The 17,785-nt window shown below is 38.4% G+C and overlaps 1 protein-coding gene and 1 non-coding gene across 2 annotated transcripts; both read left to right on the forward strand.

Annotated features, from left to right (window-relative positions):
• Nucleotides 1–1,123: 1,123 nt before the first annotated feature.
• Nucleotides 1,124–1,195, forward strand: Trnam-cau (transfer RNA methionine (anticodon CAU)). The gene has a single exon. It is a non-coding gene; the product is annotated as a tRNA-Met (tRNA).
• A 6,869-nt stretch (nucleotides 1,196–8,064) lies between these two features.
• LOC128259126 (ras-interacting protein RIP3) lies at nucleotides 8,065–10,008 on the forward strand. The gene is made up of 2 exons (XM_052991321.1): nucleotides 8,065–8,294; nucleotides 8,905–10,008. Exons 1-2 carry the CDS (start codon nucleotides 8,162–8,164, stop codon nucleotides 9,813–9,815), a joined length of 1,044 nt encoding a protein of 347 aa, XP_052847281.1. The 5' UTR covers nucleotides 8,065–8,161; the 3' UTR covers nucleotides 9,816–10,008.
• The last annotated feature ends 7,777 nt before the right edge of the window (nucleotides 10,009–17,785 follow it).

The following is a 17,785-nucleotide window of genomic DNA, read 5'->3' on the forward strand; positions in this document are numbered from 1 at the left end:
GAGAAACGATCGCTATCCGAGAGTAGTTATCCTCATTAGTCGGGCGACAGAGGTGCTCGGGTCTGTCTAGACGGGAATAATGGCTAAGGGCATTAGAGGCTTGCCAAAAATGAGACATTGGCTGCTGCAACTTCATTTATGACCAGGTACCCGGATGTGCAGCAGCAGCAGCAGCAGCCGCCTCTTGGCACAAATATTATGGCCACAATCCGCTCTTCTGGTCACAACACCATTTTCCCATTCCCCTCTACTTACATTTTTTTCGCACAAAATCGCAGCAGGTGGTCAAAACCCACGGATTCTCGTGTGTGTTTGGTTTTTGTTTCGGCCTCGTCAATTTGTCGCCAGTTGCTAATTGCTTACATTTTCCACTGGGTAGTTCCTGCTGCTGCTGTTGTTTTTGTTTTTATTTTTATTTTTAAGTTAAGAGATGATCGAGCCAAGTCGAGAAGGCCACTTGGGCACTTGGCCACTTGTCATATCTGGGATGATGGATGGGCATGGGCATGGGCATGGGTACGAAGTCCCGGTGTCGTGCGGTGGCAAATGGCTCCTTGAGCCGCTTAAGTCCACAAAAGAGCCCAAAAGTGGCTTCCTCCTGATGACTTCTGCCCGATAACCCACTCGAAAAAGGGGCTAAGCTGATGTCTTAACCGAAAGTAATCACTCCACAAAAGGGAGAAGCCTAAGTCCCTGGCCGACCAGGGTCCCTTGAAATGGTATTCTGTATCTTTTCATTTAAAACCTCTTTTATCTTAGTATTCCGTTATTTAAAAGATTGAAATGAGGATAAGGTTTTTTATAAATTAAATTTATTTACTCCCTCAAAGAGCAATAAATTTAGGATAATTGGTAACAACAAAAATTGTTAGGCCTTATAAATAACTTTTTTGACGTGGTTAAAATGTTTGTTATTGTTTTTTCTTCTAAGTTTTAAATACTGACAATGTATTTACCATTTAAGAACTTACATTCCATAAAATTGAAATTTATAACTAATAAATAGTAATATACATCGAATTGACAGACATTTTAAGTGTTTATCCAACTTTAAACAAGATGAATATAATTCTCGTTCACTTTTGTAACCTTCACCCACCCACATTGCACATTGACTCTCATAAGCAGAGTGGCGCAGTGGAAGCGTGCTGGGCCCATAACCCAGAGGTCCGAGGATCGAAACCTTGCTCTGCTATGTGTTTCATTTTGTATTTTTTTTTATATTTTCCTTATTTATAAGGAAAAAATATAATTTAAAATGTTATGTTTTTGTGTTTAAGAATGACCCTCAAAAATTAAATAGTCACATGTTTAGATTTGAGTTACAATTTATTTAATTTTTTCTTGAGTTTGAATTATAAGTTTTTTTTTTTTCATTAACCATATATACTGCTAACAGTAAATGTTATGTCAATGATAAATTTTATTTAAATGGCTGGTATCGGTGCTAGGTCGTGGTTCTGCGTAACGTTCGTTGCCAGTGCCTTCTGGGCTGCGTTCTTTCCTGACTCCCTGTAGGTCTTGTAGTTAATCGGAAAGAGGGAATTGCAGTACATGTCCCTAGATGGACAGCCACCAAAATAAAAACTAAAGTTGCCTTAAAATACAAATTGTAATTAATAACAATAAGGACTTAATTCCGTCTTCTACTTACTAGAAGACGGCATTTGACTTTCTGTATTGACCCAATAATAATTATAAATGGCGATTAGCTTTTATTTGGGGAAATTCAAATTCTTATCTTATGGTAGCTAAAAATTACAGTTCGGAATTCCGACTAACCAACTAAATTATTTAGCACTGCTGATTGTTTGGTTTAAAAAAAAAACCCATTTGAATTTAGTTATAGTTTGAGAGTTCTAGACGCCGAGGTTTCAGAATCCTAAGCTTTTTCTGCTATCACGAATGTATAATTCAATTGATTGTCAAACCATGTTCGCTTAAACTTTTCTAATACATTTAAATTTAACATACATTAAACCATTTAATTTTAAAATAACGATTTGTATTTTTTAAGTAGATGTCAGTTATCTTATATAAGGGAAAAAAAATGTATATTTAAATGCGTCCTGTAAAATGAATGTTTTGCAATAGTTGATTGGCATGAAATTTCCCATGGCAGTGCCCGGTCAAAAGCTGGGAAAAATCTCTGCCGAAAACCCAACAAGATGCCCACATAAATCTTCCGGCAATCCATGCGGGTTTTGAGTTGTGAGTTCCAGTTCGGGTTCGGGGTTCTCCTTCTTTATCAGCTGCACAGTTTCCGATGCCAAACGCGTGGAGCAGATATCACACAGCTGCTCGAGGCATTCCAAGCACATGTCCACGATTCCATTGAGATTTCCTCTGCCAACCAATGTTATTTCCCTCTTTTTCTGGGGTTAAATCGAGGAGAAGGCGGTGGCCATGTGCTGCTCTTCACTTCGTCGACGCCGGCGGCTGCATGCCATAAAAATGATGAGGCGAACTGGTTGCCAGCCGTCGATTGAAGTCTGTGTTTGGCTTCGTTTTGATCTTGCTTACCCTCTAAAAATTATGATAGTTTCCAATTATCGGGAAAAAAGAGCTAGGTAAATAAATAAAATTAATTCACAGAACTAATACAAGAAGTAGCCAATAATTATAATTAAACAAATAACTTTATAATTGTTTGATTGGCTTTCCCATTTCTTATGAGAGTCGTAAGAAATATTGTCACTATTTTATTATTATTTTTAAATGAAACAATAGTAATACTTTAAACCAGAAACCTCAAAAATATTTATTAACAAATTTTATGTTTGGGATACTATTAATTAAATTCGCAACAAGGGTTCCATGTTAAAATTAAAGTTCCCTATAATGTTGATATCTGCCGAAATTACGTTTTTAAAATTATTTAATTCGTTCAGAATATGAATTAGAATCCTTACCTTCAAGTGTAAAACCAATATGACGAAATAATGTATACCAAGTTACCGTGATCCGTTTTTAATACAAGTATTGCCTTTCGACTTCCTCTAAAAACCGGCATATGTGCCGTGGAAATAGCCAAGCTGGCATTTCTGATGCCCGAGTGCCGGCTGCAATGCATGTGTGATCGGGGCAAAAATCGAGGAAAGCGCACACATGTGACGTGGACAGCTGGGCGGACGTGGACGGAAGGGCCTTGCCAAAGGGGGTTGGGCGGTAGGGAAAGAGGGAGGGAGGTAGGGAGGGTGAAAGGCAGGCAGAAACAAAGGCAAACTGAACCGAAACGTCCTTGCCCCGCAGCAGGAAGCTGTGCGCGCAATCATAAAAACTTGAACGATCGACACGTGTGCAGAATTTCCGCGCGCTCTCTCGCAAAAAAGGAAAAGGAAAAAAACAGATCGCCAAGGAAAATGTATCGCATATGTTGGATGGATGCAGAGCATTCCCAGACTGAGAGGCCCACAGATATCGATACGCCGATGGCAAAATCCCCTAGGCAGCTGTTCCAAGCTGATCCAAGCTGGCCATGTCCATGTCCACCAAAAACGGTAGCCGTGCAACTTTCTATGCCCATGCAATCAAATCGCAAAACGCACCGCAAAACGAGGGAAGTTTGGGAGGAGGTAGGGAATACAGTTGAGGCACTGCAGCAAACAGCTGCCAATGCCGATGCCGATGGACGGACGCCTGACTTTCATTAGCATTTCTAACGGCCGACGCAGCTGCCAAAGACTCCAATCCACATCCACATCCACTCCAATACCAAACAGATGGCGATGGCCCGGAGTAAGTAGCCGCTGAATGCTGTATGCTGGACGCTGGACGCGAACTGGATCGATCCGAGACGACAAGGTGAAATCTGTCTGGATGCACTCGGAGAAATGTCATGCGAATTCGAAAAAGGTACGATAAATGCTAATTAAATGGCAACATCTTTTTCATAAATTGTTTTTATTACTAGTCTTGTTATAAATAAATCTAAATAAATATTAAAAAAATTGTTTTTATACTATACTATGTTATTACTTAATATAGTAATTTGAAATACAGCGATTGTTTTCGGGACTGTAATTTTTAAATTACTTATTATATTGTACAAATTCTGAACCGAAAAACTACAATTTAAAAATAAATAAATGTGTTCTATTTTTGAAAATAAAAATAATTTACGGACCGAGACACAACTGAGAATACATTGCCCAAAATTTCCTCTTCAAATATCAACACACGACATAGTGTACTTTACAATCCATAAATTTAATTTTTTTAACCCCTTCATAAATATTTCTCGCAGTGCAATTACAGCAGCTGTACGTTTTGCCCGCTGGCTGCATTTGCGTTGGAAATATTTTTAATTGCTATTGGAATTTTTCCATGTGCGCCTCGTGGACATCTTTCATTCGCTTGCGGATTGTGAATTGTGGATAGTGGATTGCGGATTCGTGTGGGTTGCCAGTTGCAAGTTGCGAGTTGCAAGTTGCCGGTGTGTGCCGAACTGTATCGCAGCAGTTGGTCTCTGCAACAGTTGCAGTTTCAGCTTGCTGCTGCTGCAACATCAACTGCGTGACAATTGTTCAACCAGCCAGCCAGTCAGGCAGTCGGCATTGAATTCAATTAAAGCCGCTGGCCAAAAGCAAAAGCCGCTGACCGTTTGACATAATAACTGGCCACATTAGCAGCAATTGGCCGTGGTCAATTAACTTTTTTCTGCACATTTCGCTCTCTTTTCCCCGTTTTTCGCCACGCTTGTCGCGCTTTTCCTTATTTGCAACATTCATTGACACCTGCAATTGTGGAGTTGCAGGTTGCAGGTTGCTAGTTGGCTAGTGTTGCAGGTTGCTAGTTGCTGGTGTTGCTGGTCTTGCTGGTGTTGCTGTCGTGTTCATGTTGTTGATTGGCAATCAATTTGTTGTCCTGTTTTTATGATTCGCAGTGCGTCAATGTCAACTAACTGTTTTTCTACCGCACTCTGGCAGTTGGTTATTTATGATGTTGTTGCAGTTGCAATTAACACGGCAGCAGCAACATGTAGCATCGGGATCGGCCATAACAATGGCCAAAAGTAAATGTTGCATGTGGGTGTTGCAATTGCGATGTTGCCGTTGCCGCTTTGTTGTCGATTGGCGACGCGTGTTGCAGACGTGAAACGTCTACCATTTTTCAAGTTTTCAAGTTTTCAAGTCAGCCGAGCCCAGACATATGGCTAAGATAAGCGGCATAATTATGCAAATTTGTTATAACAATCAGCAAGAAACCACAGCAACAACTGCAATTCCGCGACTACGACGGCGACGGCAACATTTTATGGCCAGCGTTAAATGCCGTCAACAGCAATTGCAATTGCCATTTATGGGGCGTTAGAATCTAAGTTATAACATAATCACTTGTGATAGTTTTTATTTATTTGCTTATATTTAAATACCCGTCATCTTAAGCCTTTGGCTTTCGTTTAGTGCATAGCCAGTCTAGGACTCGAACAAAGCCTTCATAAATTGCCTTTTGACCAACCCATAATAAACTTAAAAACCCCTATCGGGGGAAATTTGAATACAAACATTGGCAATTGACAGAGTCTGTCGGGCATTTGGTAGCAACAAATCAATTGCAGCAGCAGCAACAATCTCCTTTTTATGGCAGAATACAGTCAGATAAATGCTTATGACAGAATAATATTAAATATATAAAAAGAAAATTAAAATGACTGAGCAGTACTTATTGGTAATTTGCAAATCAAAAACTAAATAATTAACTTAATTACTAATTGATAATACAATAATCTTATGGTTTTCATATTACATTGTTGAAAGACAATTAATTATCTTTTCTTTGATTTCAATTTTGAAATATTTAAATTTTTTCAGGAAAAAATATTTATATTTTAATCATGGTTTGTTATAAGCATTCATGTCCGTCTGTCCGTCTGTCCGTCCGTTTATATGCAAACTAGTCTCTCAGTTTTAAAGCTATCTGCATGAAACTTTCCCAAAAGTTGTCTTTCTATTGCAGGTAGTATATAAGTCGGAACGAGCCGGATCGGACGACTATAGCATATAGCTCCCATAGGAACAATCGGAAAAATAAATGAAAAAAAAATTATAACTTTGCTGTTTTTTAATTTTTTTTTAGTTCTTCGACATTTAGTAATGGTTTAATATTTCAGAATTATGGTTTAAATTTTATCAAAATCGGACGACTATAGTATATAGCTCCCATAGGAACAATCGGAAAAATAAATGAAAAAAATTATAACTTTGCTGTTTTTTTAATTTTTTGTTTAGTTCTTCGGCATTTAGTAATGGTTTAATATTTCAGAATATCGGTTTAAATTTCATCAAAATCGGACGACTATATCATATAGCTCCCATAGGAACAATCGGAAAAAAAATAAAAAAAACTTATAACTTTGCTGTTTTTTTATAATATTGATTTTATATATATAAATATATAAAAATTAATCTGTTAGGGTAACAAAGTACTTCCTTAGTAATTATTATTTTCAAAACATATAATTTTCTGCTTTTTTCTTAAATTTTATTTGGATTGTGAATTTTTCTGAGTGCCATTGGTATTCAGATTTCTTAGTGGCTAGGCATCGCCATTCTCCGTTCTGGCTGGTGACTACGCATGCATAAATGCCTTTATAATCATTTCGTTGAACAAAATTTAGACGTCACTTGGCTGTCAGTTGGGGTTTGATCGCCTGACGAGTTGGACATGTGGAAGACTTTGCAGGAGCAACAACATCCGAGATCCGAGATGCGATTTTCAAAAGAGACCCAGGGCACCAGATCATGTCCATATTTGCATTTTTGAAATGACACATGTAAATTTTACGTTGTTTTGCCTTTTGAAAGCGAGCGGCCAACAGATTGACAGCAGCTGCAACTGATGACAACAGCAACATGAGACACAGCAGCAGCAGCAGCAACAATGGCATGGAATGGTAAGCGAAAGTCGTGCGCAAATCCGAGCAGGCGACAGCATATGGATATGCTATATGTGCTATATATGCTATAAGGCTATAGCCCGGTCGTTGCCAGAGATAATTGCTGTCGCATATTTTCCACTCGTCCACTTGTTGTCGCCGGCACAGCAGCAGCAACATGGCACACAGCAGCAGCAGCAGCGGCAGCAACATGTGTTGCTGCTCTCGGCTTTTGGCCGCCTGGCTTTTTGGATTATGGCAACGCGAACAACATGTTGCAACTGGTAATCGGCAAACAGCCCGCCGGCTGTGCAAATATTTGGAACTTCCCCCGATAGGAAGTTACTTTACGGGCCATCATCTTCACCACATGTGTGCCATACTATAAAGCATGCACTTTCAATGCAATCCGCTCCACTGTGCGTCCAAGTTCAATGTCTGGCACAACAGCAACAACAATAACCGGAGAGAACGGAAAGCGAAACAGCAAACAATGCAAAAACGAATGAAAAGCGTTCCATAGAGCAATAGTATAATTAAATGATATAGCAAATTGACAAATGCCCTGTAAATTTAATGGACACACAGGCATTTGCACGGTATCACATAAAATGTCTTGGTTTAGTAGACAATTTTGGTAGCCATTGGAGAATAATACCTATGAAATCATTTGTTTTGTTGTAAAGCTTAAAAAATATATACTGGTCAGCAAGAATATTTCTAAAACGGGTTTAAAGAGAAAGCATGTGATTTGTAGTATCAAGCTTTTAAATTTGATTGTGATAATTAACACAAATAAAATTTAGGGACTTTTCAGAAAATTATTAATTAGAGGTTGGGTAAAAAGTTTGGAACTATTGATAATACTAATCTATTCATTTGTTTTTATTTTTAAAAAATATTTTCTGGTCATGTGGTTTTTATTATCAATTTATACAATTGAACTTGATAATTATTATGATTAAAATTGAAAAAAAAAATATTATTATTATTTTGAATTGGTTGTAAAAAGATAATAATGCAATTTGTTGACCGAACCCCGACCTGTAAAACAAGTGCAATAACATACAAAACGTTTTATTGTCATGCACAAAATGAGCACACTACATATTGTCCATATTTTTTGCCGTCACAAGAGCCTCATTCTCCGAGAAAATTCACCGTTCGGAGAGAGATAAAAAGCGAGAGAAACGCAATCTCTTTTTTCCTGCGCGCCGGCAAAGTGCCTCTTTTGTGGGCTTAAGGCCCGCTTTTTGCTCAGTTTGCCGATAAAGACACAGCCACATGGACATGCACAGGCTGATCTACGAGGTGAAGCAGCGGCCCGCTCTCTGGGACTCCACGCATCCGGACCACGCCAACCGTCCGGAGACGCAGCGCCTCTGGCACGCAGTGGCGGAGGCAGTTGGACTCGGTGGTGAGTACACTGAGAGAAATTACCAAGAGCCAAACAAGCAAATTATGTAACAAAAAATGTTGAACTTTGTCACTTATTACTATCATTATTTATTTAATTATTAATTATTAGTTTTATTATTACTAATTACTTATTTGAGTACTCATTAAATAATTCAAAATATTATATAAATAAAAAAGTCAATTATAAAATTATAAATTCAATACTTATTATTATTTACTTATGGAAGCAAGTCTTCAAATTTTGTAAAAGATGTTGGAATCTCTTTAAATATTACTAACGGTGTATAACAAATTTTATACTTATTTAATTATATTACTAATCACATTTTAAAATATATTACTTTTTCCATTTAAATAAGCTCAACAGTCAGTGTGCTATATTTTTTGTGTGCACTTTATTGAGATCATAATATGATTTTCCACTTATGTTACTAGAAAAAATCCCAAATAATTGATTTGCATTTTAAAAATCTAATTTATGTATATTAGAGATATAAGAAGAATCAAGTTAAGAGTAGTGCATTTTTTTCAGTGTAACATATAATGAGTGCTTTGTTTACGTCCTCTTTTTCATAATCACATTATTATTATTTCTGTGCCCTTTTCAGTCGATGTGTGTCGCGGCAAGTGGAAAAATCTGCGATGCAGTTATCGCCGCCAAAACAGGCGAAGTGGTCTCCAGAAGCACCAACAACAACAGTCACCATCGCCGGGTCACCAGTGGTCATATGCGGAGGCCATGAGTTTTCTCGATGGTCAGCGATTGCTGCGGGAGGACAGGGATAGTAGCAACAACGAGGAGGAGGAGCTGGAGATTTCATTGAAGGAAGATCCGGATCCGGACACCATTATGTCGACCCTTAAGAGCGAACAGGAACGCTCCTCGTCGGGTCCCGATGAAATGGAGGCGGATAATGATGCTCTGATGCGGGAATTCCAGAATGTTTCCACTCCGCAGGCCTTGCGACGACTCTCCGAGAGTATTTCGTTGGCCAGCGCTGCGGCTGAGGAGCAAGTGCCTCCAACAGCTGCCGCCTCCACGGGCATGAAATTTGCAACCGGAAGATCCATAAATCCGAATTTAACCCAAGGAAGTGCCATGGCAGCCGCGGCAGCCAGCAGTTGCCATTGTGCCAAGCGGGTGGATGAACAGGTTAACTTTCTGGAGAACTTGGAACGTGAGGAGCAACAGCTGATGCAGTCAACCAGCCAGGATTTGGCCAGGTGCAAGAGTGTCCTCCATGTGGGCGACTCGGATTACAATTACCTGATCAGCTTTCTGCCGCTGATGAAGCAAATGACGCCCATTCAGAATGTGTTCTTTAGGGCCAAAATGGGGGAACTCCTGCTGCAGACAATGCAACAGCCGCCGGTGCAGCAGCAATCGCAACAACTGGTGTTGCAGCAGCAACAGCAGCAGCAACAACAGCAGCCGCAGCCCTCGCAAATGTTGTTGAACCAACAACAAATGGCCTTGGATCAGGCGCAAGTGAGCACCAGCTCCACAAATTGGAACTAAATCGAGGATTGGGAACTGAACAAACGAGATACATTTACCCTATAAACCATTTAGTATAGGAGCTAAAGCTAAAAGTGAGAGCGAGAGCTCCACAGTGCGCAAGTCCAGTGCACCGTGGTCGCCCCGAGATTATTTTAGACTTTATCATTGCATATGAACAAATATAATAAAACTGAACGTTGTTATAAATGTACACTTTTTATGCTTTCAATTGTGGGGGTTATTTTTACTTCAATTTTAAATTGATATGCTATTTTTTAAAACCTCCTGCACTGCAATTTAAATTTTAAATTGCAACGGGTTGATTGCTTCTACAGATAAAAAAAGTACCCTTTCTATTACAGACACATTATGCTTTGCATAGTTATTTATTTATTTATTAAATAAGGATTTGACTCTGTGGTTAAATATTAATTTAGCATGATGACCGAGCCCTCTGCCGGCAAAAATTGCTCTTTTCAGCTGCGCCTGCGCCGCTAAGTAAACCCAAGAAGATATAGTGACAATCGTGTGGGCGTTCGAGTGGATTCTGCAGCCTGAACTTCAGCTTTTCTGTGTGATTGCCAGCTGCAGATGCAAGGGCATCCGACGTAATCTCGCCTCCGGTTGCCCACACATGTCCGCATTTAACTTTAACTTACTTAACCGGGGAACCTCGCCTCGCGTCGCATCGCCTCAATAAATTACTATACACTAGAATGAACCCCATCGTCGGTGGTCCTGCGTTTTCCGTCTGTCTGTCCGTCTGTCCGTGTGTTAAAAGCCAAGTCCAAACTTAACATGACCATAAAAAAAGAACGCGGCTACAAAAGCAAACAGTGGACGGGGAATAGGTCGCTCGAGAAATCAACGCAGCTGCGGATGACGAATCGAAATTGACATTGAACTGGAGGCTGGAGCCTCCAGAGCAGTGGGGTCTTCGAAGGGAGCGGTGTGTTTTCTGGGGGAGAGGCGACAACAATCGACTCGGTGGCTTTTGCTTTTGCTTTTGCTTTTGCCTCGACGACGACGTCATGTGTTTGAACTTGTTGCAGCCAGTTGGCAGTTGGGGCATGGGCATGGCCATTGGCTTCGGCACTTGGTTGTTGGTTCGTTGGCTCGTTGGTTTGTTGGTTGTTGGCTCTTGGCCTGCCCCATGAATTCCAATTTCAATAGCAGCCAGCCACAGAGGTTACCAATGCACTCTGGAAAACTAAGGGGGCATAAAAGATCAAATAGAAATAGTGATTGGGATAGAATAGATTAGAAATAGCGATTGAGAGATGGATTATTAGGTTGAATTACCATCAAGCAAAGTCCTGCTTTGAATTTACACAAGCTCTTAATGTTCTTAATGTAATTCAGTCATATTGAAAGTACCTACAGGCAAACAGTAAAACATTAACTCTTTATAAAGAAAATATGAAAAATTGTTTCTATATCTTTTTTTACCATCATCATAATTATTTTCACTTACCAACTAATCCTATACAAATATGTTATTAAGTTTTATTAAAAGCATTTCAATTTATTTTGTTTTAATTTTTTTATCTAATTATCATCCACATTTGACAGAAAAGGCGGTATTGATTGACAAATATTTTCTTCATTGGTTAAAATAAAGTCACCATTTTTTGCAGTATGCAAAGCTTTCTGAAAAACAGTTTAAGGTGTGTTCTTGAGCTTGAACGCCGTCGAGCCCACAGTGGCAGTCACCGATTCCAGTGATTGGAAACAGTTGGGGAGCTGAGCTGGGTTGCAAAAGAAGGTGATTGAAGGGGCGTGGGGGCGCAATTAACGGCAGCCAAAAGAAACATTTACAAATCGAATGCAAATTGACATTTGTCACTCGAACGTGCCCATGGCCAATGCATTAAATTCCACGCTGCCCCGAACATTCCAAACTTAATTTCCATTCTCTCTTGGCCGACGTTTTTAGACCGGGCCAGAAAACATTAAGAACAATAAAGATACCCGAATCGGTGATGGATTTTCGCACCTCTCCTTCGACGTGTTAATGATGCGGATGGCCGAGAAGTGCATTTACCTGTTCGCTTTTGTTCTTTCGCCGACGCTTTACGGCAAATGCAAATTTTCCCTCTATTCAGCTCACGTCAAATATTTGTAGAGATTTCCATGAGAGAGTGCATTCTGGCACACAGGTGTTAAGTCTCGCAGGCCATTGTTAATGCGTTTGTTGCCGTGCCGGTTGCATTCTCATCGTCTTTATTTTCCAGAGCCACCGTTAGCATGTTGCGGAATTTCCAGAATTCGCTTAATTCATCATCCGGAGCTACGACGAAAGGGTTTCGCATTCCACTTAAGAGCCCCGTCTCTAACACCTTTTTGCCTAGTTTTGCATGGACAACAGGTGCAAAAGCAGTAAATGTTGCAGATGTTCAATGGATGGGTAATAAAAAAGGGGTGGCAAACAAAGGGATTGAGCAACATTTGGCCAGCAACTGCCGTTGGCCAGGTATAGGTATATTGAAGGTATATTAGGAAGCCATTTGTTCCGCTCTTTATCTTTGAGAAATATTATATTTAGATATAAGCATATGCGTTATATATACAAGTATGATAACGAATTGGTATGATGATTCAAATGAAATATTTCATCCTAAAACTACATTAACATTTGTTGCAATGATTACTTTTCTTTGAACTAAAATTAAACTTAAACAACGGGATATATTATATTAGGATTTTTTTTTTCAGGACTATTATTTTTTACTATACATGCGCATACTTTTGCGATATTAGTTTCTTATTTGATAATTTTAGACAACCTATAGTATTAGGATTAAGTATAAATTTTCAAAAAACTTTATATTTGATAACCTTTCTAAGAAACTTAAAAAACTTATGTTAATAAATGTTTTAATTTTTTCTTCCAGGAAGCCGGTAAATCTTGTTGTATCTTAAATGTAAGTGGATATTTATTAGTAAACTACATTTTTAAAATTCCTTAACATATTTTATGTAAATTTGTATTGTAAATCTGCATACTGTAAATGTATAATTATATATAATAATTATTATTTCCATTACATTTTGATTTAAAAGTTTAATTTTAATATTTCTCCGCTCGCAAACAAGAAGCTAATTATTTCTTTTTGTTTTCTTATACACCTTTACACTCGTGAATCGCACATTACACTCATTCCCCAGAGCCTTATAGTCAGATTTGCAACTCTATAATTTAGCCTCATCATTAATTTGGCTTTTGTAGCTGACCAGAACGGAGGCTTTTTTTTCCTTATTTTTAATAAATGCCTGTGACACCTCTTAAGAAGATTATGCACATAAGGTTGCACATTATCCTCGCTGCCCAGATGTTTCCAATCCCCTGGAAAATGTGGCTTCTTTCGGAGTTGGCTTCCTACATTCAATGGGCTATAATCTTGATCCGTTTGGGCCGCCACAAACCAATCAAAACATGCACTTAACATTTTGGCTGAACTCCCCATCCAGCTACACGTACATCGTTAGCACACAAAAAAAAAAAATATGTGTATAGATGCTGAGTCACTGAGACGTGGTCCGAAAATGTACCGCCCTCATCAGAGGCCCCCTTCTCATCTCATCTCTCCATGTATATTTACCATGTTTTCCATTGGGCCAAGCAAAGCAAGCAATCAAGCGGAGTCAGTGGGGCCATTGTATTGCCATTGCCTCGGAGCAATCAATGCTGTATGACAGCTAGGTTAACTGCCACCTCCAACCCGCTTCTAAAAAACCCCCCTCCACATCACATCTGCGATCCTACGCGCTTCCTCTTGATTTCGTTAAGTAAATCTCCAACTTGGCCAAGCGGCTGGGCAACCTTCACGTGCTCGTCGTCGCTGGCGTCACACAGTTTGGGTCACAATAATATAGTACACTAAAGATATAATACTTAAAAAAATAAATTTTAATCAAATAACTCTTGTGAGGTTAGAAATAATCATAGGCTAAAAAAGTGTTCAGAAAAAAAGGCGGAAATATTTTATAAAAATCAAGTTATCAATCGAGAATAAATATTATATAACAATTCTTGTATATCTTTTACAATTTGTATTATAAAAATCAGAACTTAACTCTAAAAACGTGATTTTTATTTTAAAAATAACAACTATTACGTTTCTGGGAAAACCCGTATTTTTGTTCAACCAAAGTAAATTTTTTTAATTAAACTTCTCTACAAATAGTCGAAAACTTAAAAGCATAACATTTCATACTATGGTATTTAACAGCTTTTGGTTTTATAGTAACTCTGCTTAAACTACTTTTTCGCCCCCAATTGTAGATGATGCCAGCTGTCCGTCCACGGTTTCCATGGCTCGCAAGTCGCGAGATCATGATCATGGCTTTAACTGGCTCTTGGATCTTGAATCTTGGCTCTTGGCATAGTACCAGTATGAATTCGAGTATTTTTAACTCTCCTTTGGACCTGGACGCGGCTGCGTTTATTGTTGTCTCGTTGGGATCGCCGTCCCTCGAACTTCACCTCTCCTCCGCAGCGTCTTTTTTCTTTTTAAACGCTTTTAAACACCTGAGAAACTTGCTTTTTAATGTGCGCACATGTGTGCGGTGCTCGGATGATGATGATGATGATGAAGATCGCCTCGCTCCTTCGGGTTCCCCATCCCCATCCCCATCCCCATCCCATCCACATTCACCTCCACATCCACATCCATTTCCAACTGCGACGACTTCAACTGCCTCGTTTGTGGTGCGATGATGAAGCAAATATAACAAATCTCAGAGTTATCAACCGACGACCGTCGCACAGCTGAGTAAATCAATTGACGCGCACAATTCTTGGAATTTTTTGTCGCCGCCGCTCTTTGAGAGCTCTTTCCCGGCCGTGATCTTCTATCTTTTGCTCCATGGAGCTCCGTGGAGCTATTCCGAATTGGATGTATTTACCTCATTTGCATAAAATGAAGGGGGAGTGTAAAAAATGGGTAGTGAGGAAAGTCAGCTGGATAGCAAAGTGTAGCAAAATGTTTTTAGTTTTTCCAAAGTATATTTAAACTGTAATTAAAAATTAAAAAAAGGTTGCCTGAATTTAGAATTAAAACAAACATGTCCTGTAAGATTTCCGTAGAGTTATCTTTCTTGAATTAAAGAATTAATTTCAATCAGTTTTTTAAAACTCTTTTAGTTAAATTCTATATATAACAAAGTATAGCACTATGTTTTGAGTTTTGTTAAACACTTAAGCATTCATTTTTTAATTGATACTTAACACTAAGATTGGTAAAATAACTTAAAGTTATGTTTTTTCCAACGTAAATGTTAAATATAACTTAGGATTGCCCGAATCTTTTTTGAATTCAAGAATTTACTTCTTTCAGTTTTTAATATTATCTTTGCCATATACAATGTGTTAAGTTTACCTAAAGTCTTAAAACGATTACAAAGCAATTAGTTGAATTTGTTCTTAAGCCTGGAATAAATTCTATGCAGCTCCCTGATCTTTCCTCTCCAGTGTAAAATTACCAACCAACAAGGACGTTAATGATCCAATATGCGCTTGTGTGGAGAGTTACTGGATGGTTCGCTGGATTGTGGGCCCCCACGGGCAATGTCAGACAAAGACGCGATCGAGATTTATACCTAAATGATTAACCATTTCCCCGCAATCCCCTGAATCGCCTGCGGATGTATCTGTATCTGTATCTGTATCTTCTGCGGCTGTGGGTGCCACTTGGTGTGAATTTGTAATGCGTCTGCCAGCGCGTTCGGTTTTCTTTTCTTTCCTCGATGGTTTTATATTTTTTCCGTCTTTTTCTGTGTTTTTTTTTTTTGGAATGCTGCTGCACTGCTGACCATTCTTTGGCCAACGATTGACACCTGCATGCATTTCTCGTTTCTCAGGTGTGCAGAGCCGCAGAGCTCAGGTGTGTGTGTATGTTTGGATGTGAGCTGTTTCTTTATTTTATTTCACTTCTTCATTTCTGTCTTCTTCTCCCGTGGTTGAGTCATCGGCCATTAAAAACACGATATTGTTGGCTGTGATTGGAAAGGATTTTCATTTCATCCCAGGTAGTTTGTTGTGATTGTCCCAAAAGGCATGACGTGTCCGGTTTTATGAGTAACCTTAGACCTTCACTCCCTAATGCATTTTAATTAGGCAAAATGCATTTGTTTTGCTGTCAAAAATTTGGTTTAAAAAGTAGGAAAACGTAGAACAACGCAATGTTTTAGAAAATTTTAGAAAATTAATATTTTAAATGTTTAAAATATATTAATCCAAAAATTAAAAATTTACAAAATGTTTTAATTTTCATTTTGGGCCAAAAACCATAACGTGACTATCCGTAATTCAGAGCATTGTTTTTCAGTCAATGTCAGTCGCAAAATATAATTATAAAACTAGCAGAGACAGTCGCTTAAAATTTCGCCAGCTCACAATCTCCACCTTTTCGGCCCAGAAACAAGGTTACGGGCACATAACCGTTACTGCGCCTGTGCGCAGGTGTGCGAAAGCATTAAAATTCCACTCGAAGCCAAACAAAACCAAAAAAAAAGGCCACAAAAACTCTGCTAAATGGTCGAAAAATTTCACAAAAGCTCAGAGCCAGCACATTAAAATGTTGGCCATCATTCCCGCGCAGCTCGGCTCTCTTTTTTAGCGGGGGAAAAAATTAAATGACTGCACAAAGTTCAGGCTTTAGAGTGCAAGCTGAAAACTGCTCCTTTACTTATAAAAAAGTTGCACAAAAAATTTCGCACGACACTCAAATCACGACTAAAAAGTTAAAATGAAACCTGCACTTGGGAAAAATATTGACCTTGTAAAATATAATTCTTATACTTCTAATGCATAAACAAAAATATATAATAACAAAACTAAAAATAGTTAAACAGTAAGATATTTGGCTCATTTTAAGAGGATACAAACTTTTAAATAATGAAAATAAATGTTAACGATACCTACATTTTAATATTGGTTTGAATAAAAAAAACAAAGCTCTGTAAAGATTTATAAAAAATACCTAACCCTTTTCTCTTTTATTAAAAGCATTTTTAAATATAATCTGCATGATTAATCAATTCCCATTTCCTTTTGGTGGGAAAAAATAATTATTTTTACATTTTATTTGTTCCTTAAAGATTCAATGATTCAAATTCAAAAAAAAATATACCAATTTCAATTTGAGCAGTTGACCTCGAAAATTATTTACAACTTCTCACAATATTTTTGAGTGTGTTAAATATAAATGTTTCTTCTTCTTTAAGTTGGCAACCATTTCAGCTCCAAGTTCAGTGAAGTTCAACGCGAAAAACGTGCGGGAGCAAAGGAGCGCCTGGCAAGGAATCCATCCGCCAAGTAAAGGCTAGGACCGCTTCCAATCATTATAACCAGGCAATCAAATTAGTGGCCATCATCGTTGTTGTTGCTCTCTCCGATTCCTCCGATCCGCTGTCATTAATGAGGCAGACTTATCGTGCGGAAGCTGCAGCTCTCCAGCGGATCGAAAATCAGCCCTCAGACATTGATCTTGCAGGTGTTCGCTCTGCCAAAAAGCTGCGTCATTGATTAGCCAAAGAAATCGGACTAGACCAGAGGCTTATACATATGAATATACCGAAGGAAAGCGTAGGGAGCTAAAACAAGCGGTTTGCTGGACAGTTGTATTGGCTCGCTTTGCAGCTGCCAAAAACATAAGTCACGATTTTCGCTTTTGTTAATTCATCAACGAACAATTTGCATTTTTTCCAAACTCATTTTTCGGAATACTCTTTGTGGTTTTTGGGGTATTCCAGATGTGCTGGATGGTGGTATTTGTATCTTAGTTCGATTTTTCATTATATTTTGTGCTATCTGATTTTATTTTCAACTTCCATTTCATTAAAATCCATCATGAAAATATTTAGTTTGTATTTTTTAAGTTTTCTTTTTTTAAAGATACACAGAAATAGTGTTTGAATATTTTCTCAGATTATTCAATATTCTACAGACATCTTAACATCTTAAAGGTTTCAAAAGAACTAATTTT

The sequence above is a fragment of the Drosophila gunungcola genome (assembly GCF_025200985.1).
Source record: "Drosophila gunungcola strain Sukarami chromosome 3L unlocalized genomic scaffold, Dgunungcola_SK_2 000005F, whole genome shotgun sequence".
Classification (NCBI taxonomy): Eukaryota; Metazoa; Arthropoda; class Insecta; order Diptera; family Drosophilidae; genus Drosophila; species Drosophila gunungcola.

Bases quoted from the DNA above. Each gene is read 5' to 3' on its own strand.
- LOC128259126 (XM_052991321.1), top strand. From the start codon at position 8,162: ATGGACATGCACAGGCTGATCTACGAGGTGAAGCAGCGGCCCGCTCTC. The intron at 8,295-8,904 runs GTGAGTACACTG...TGCCCTTTTCAG, and splicing joins GGAGGCAGTTGGACTCGGTG to TCGATGTGTGTCGCGGCAAG.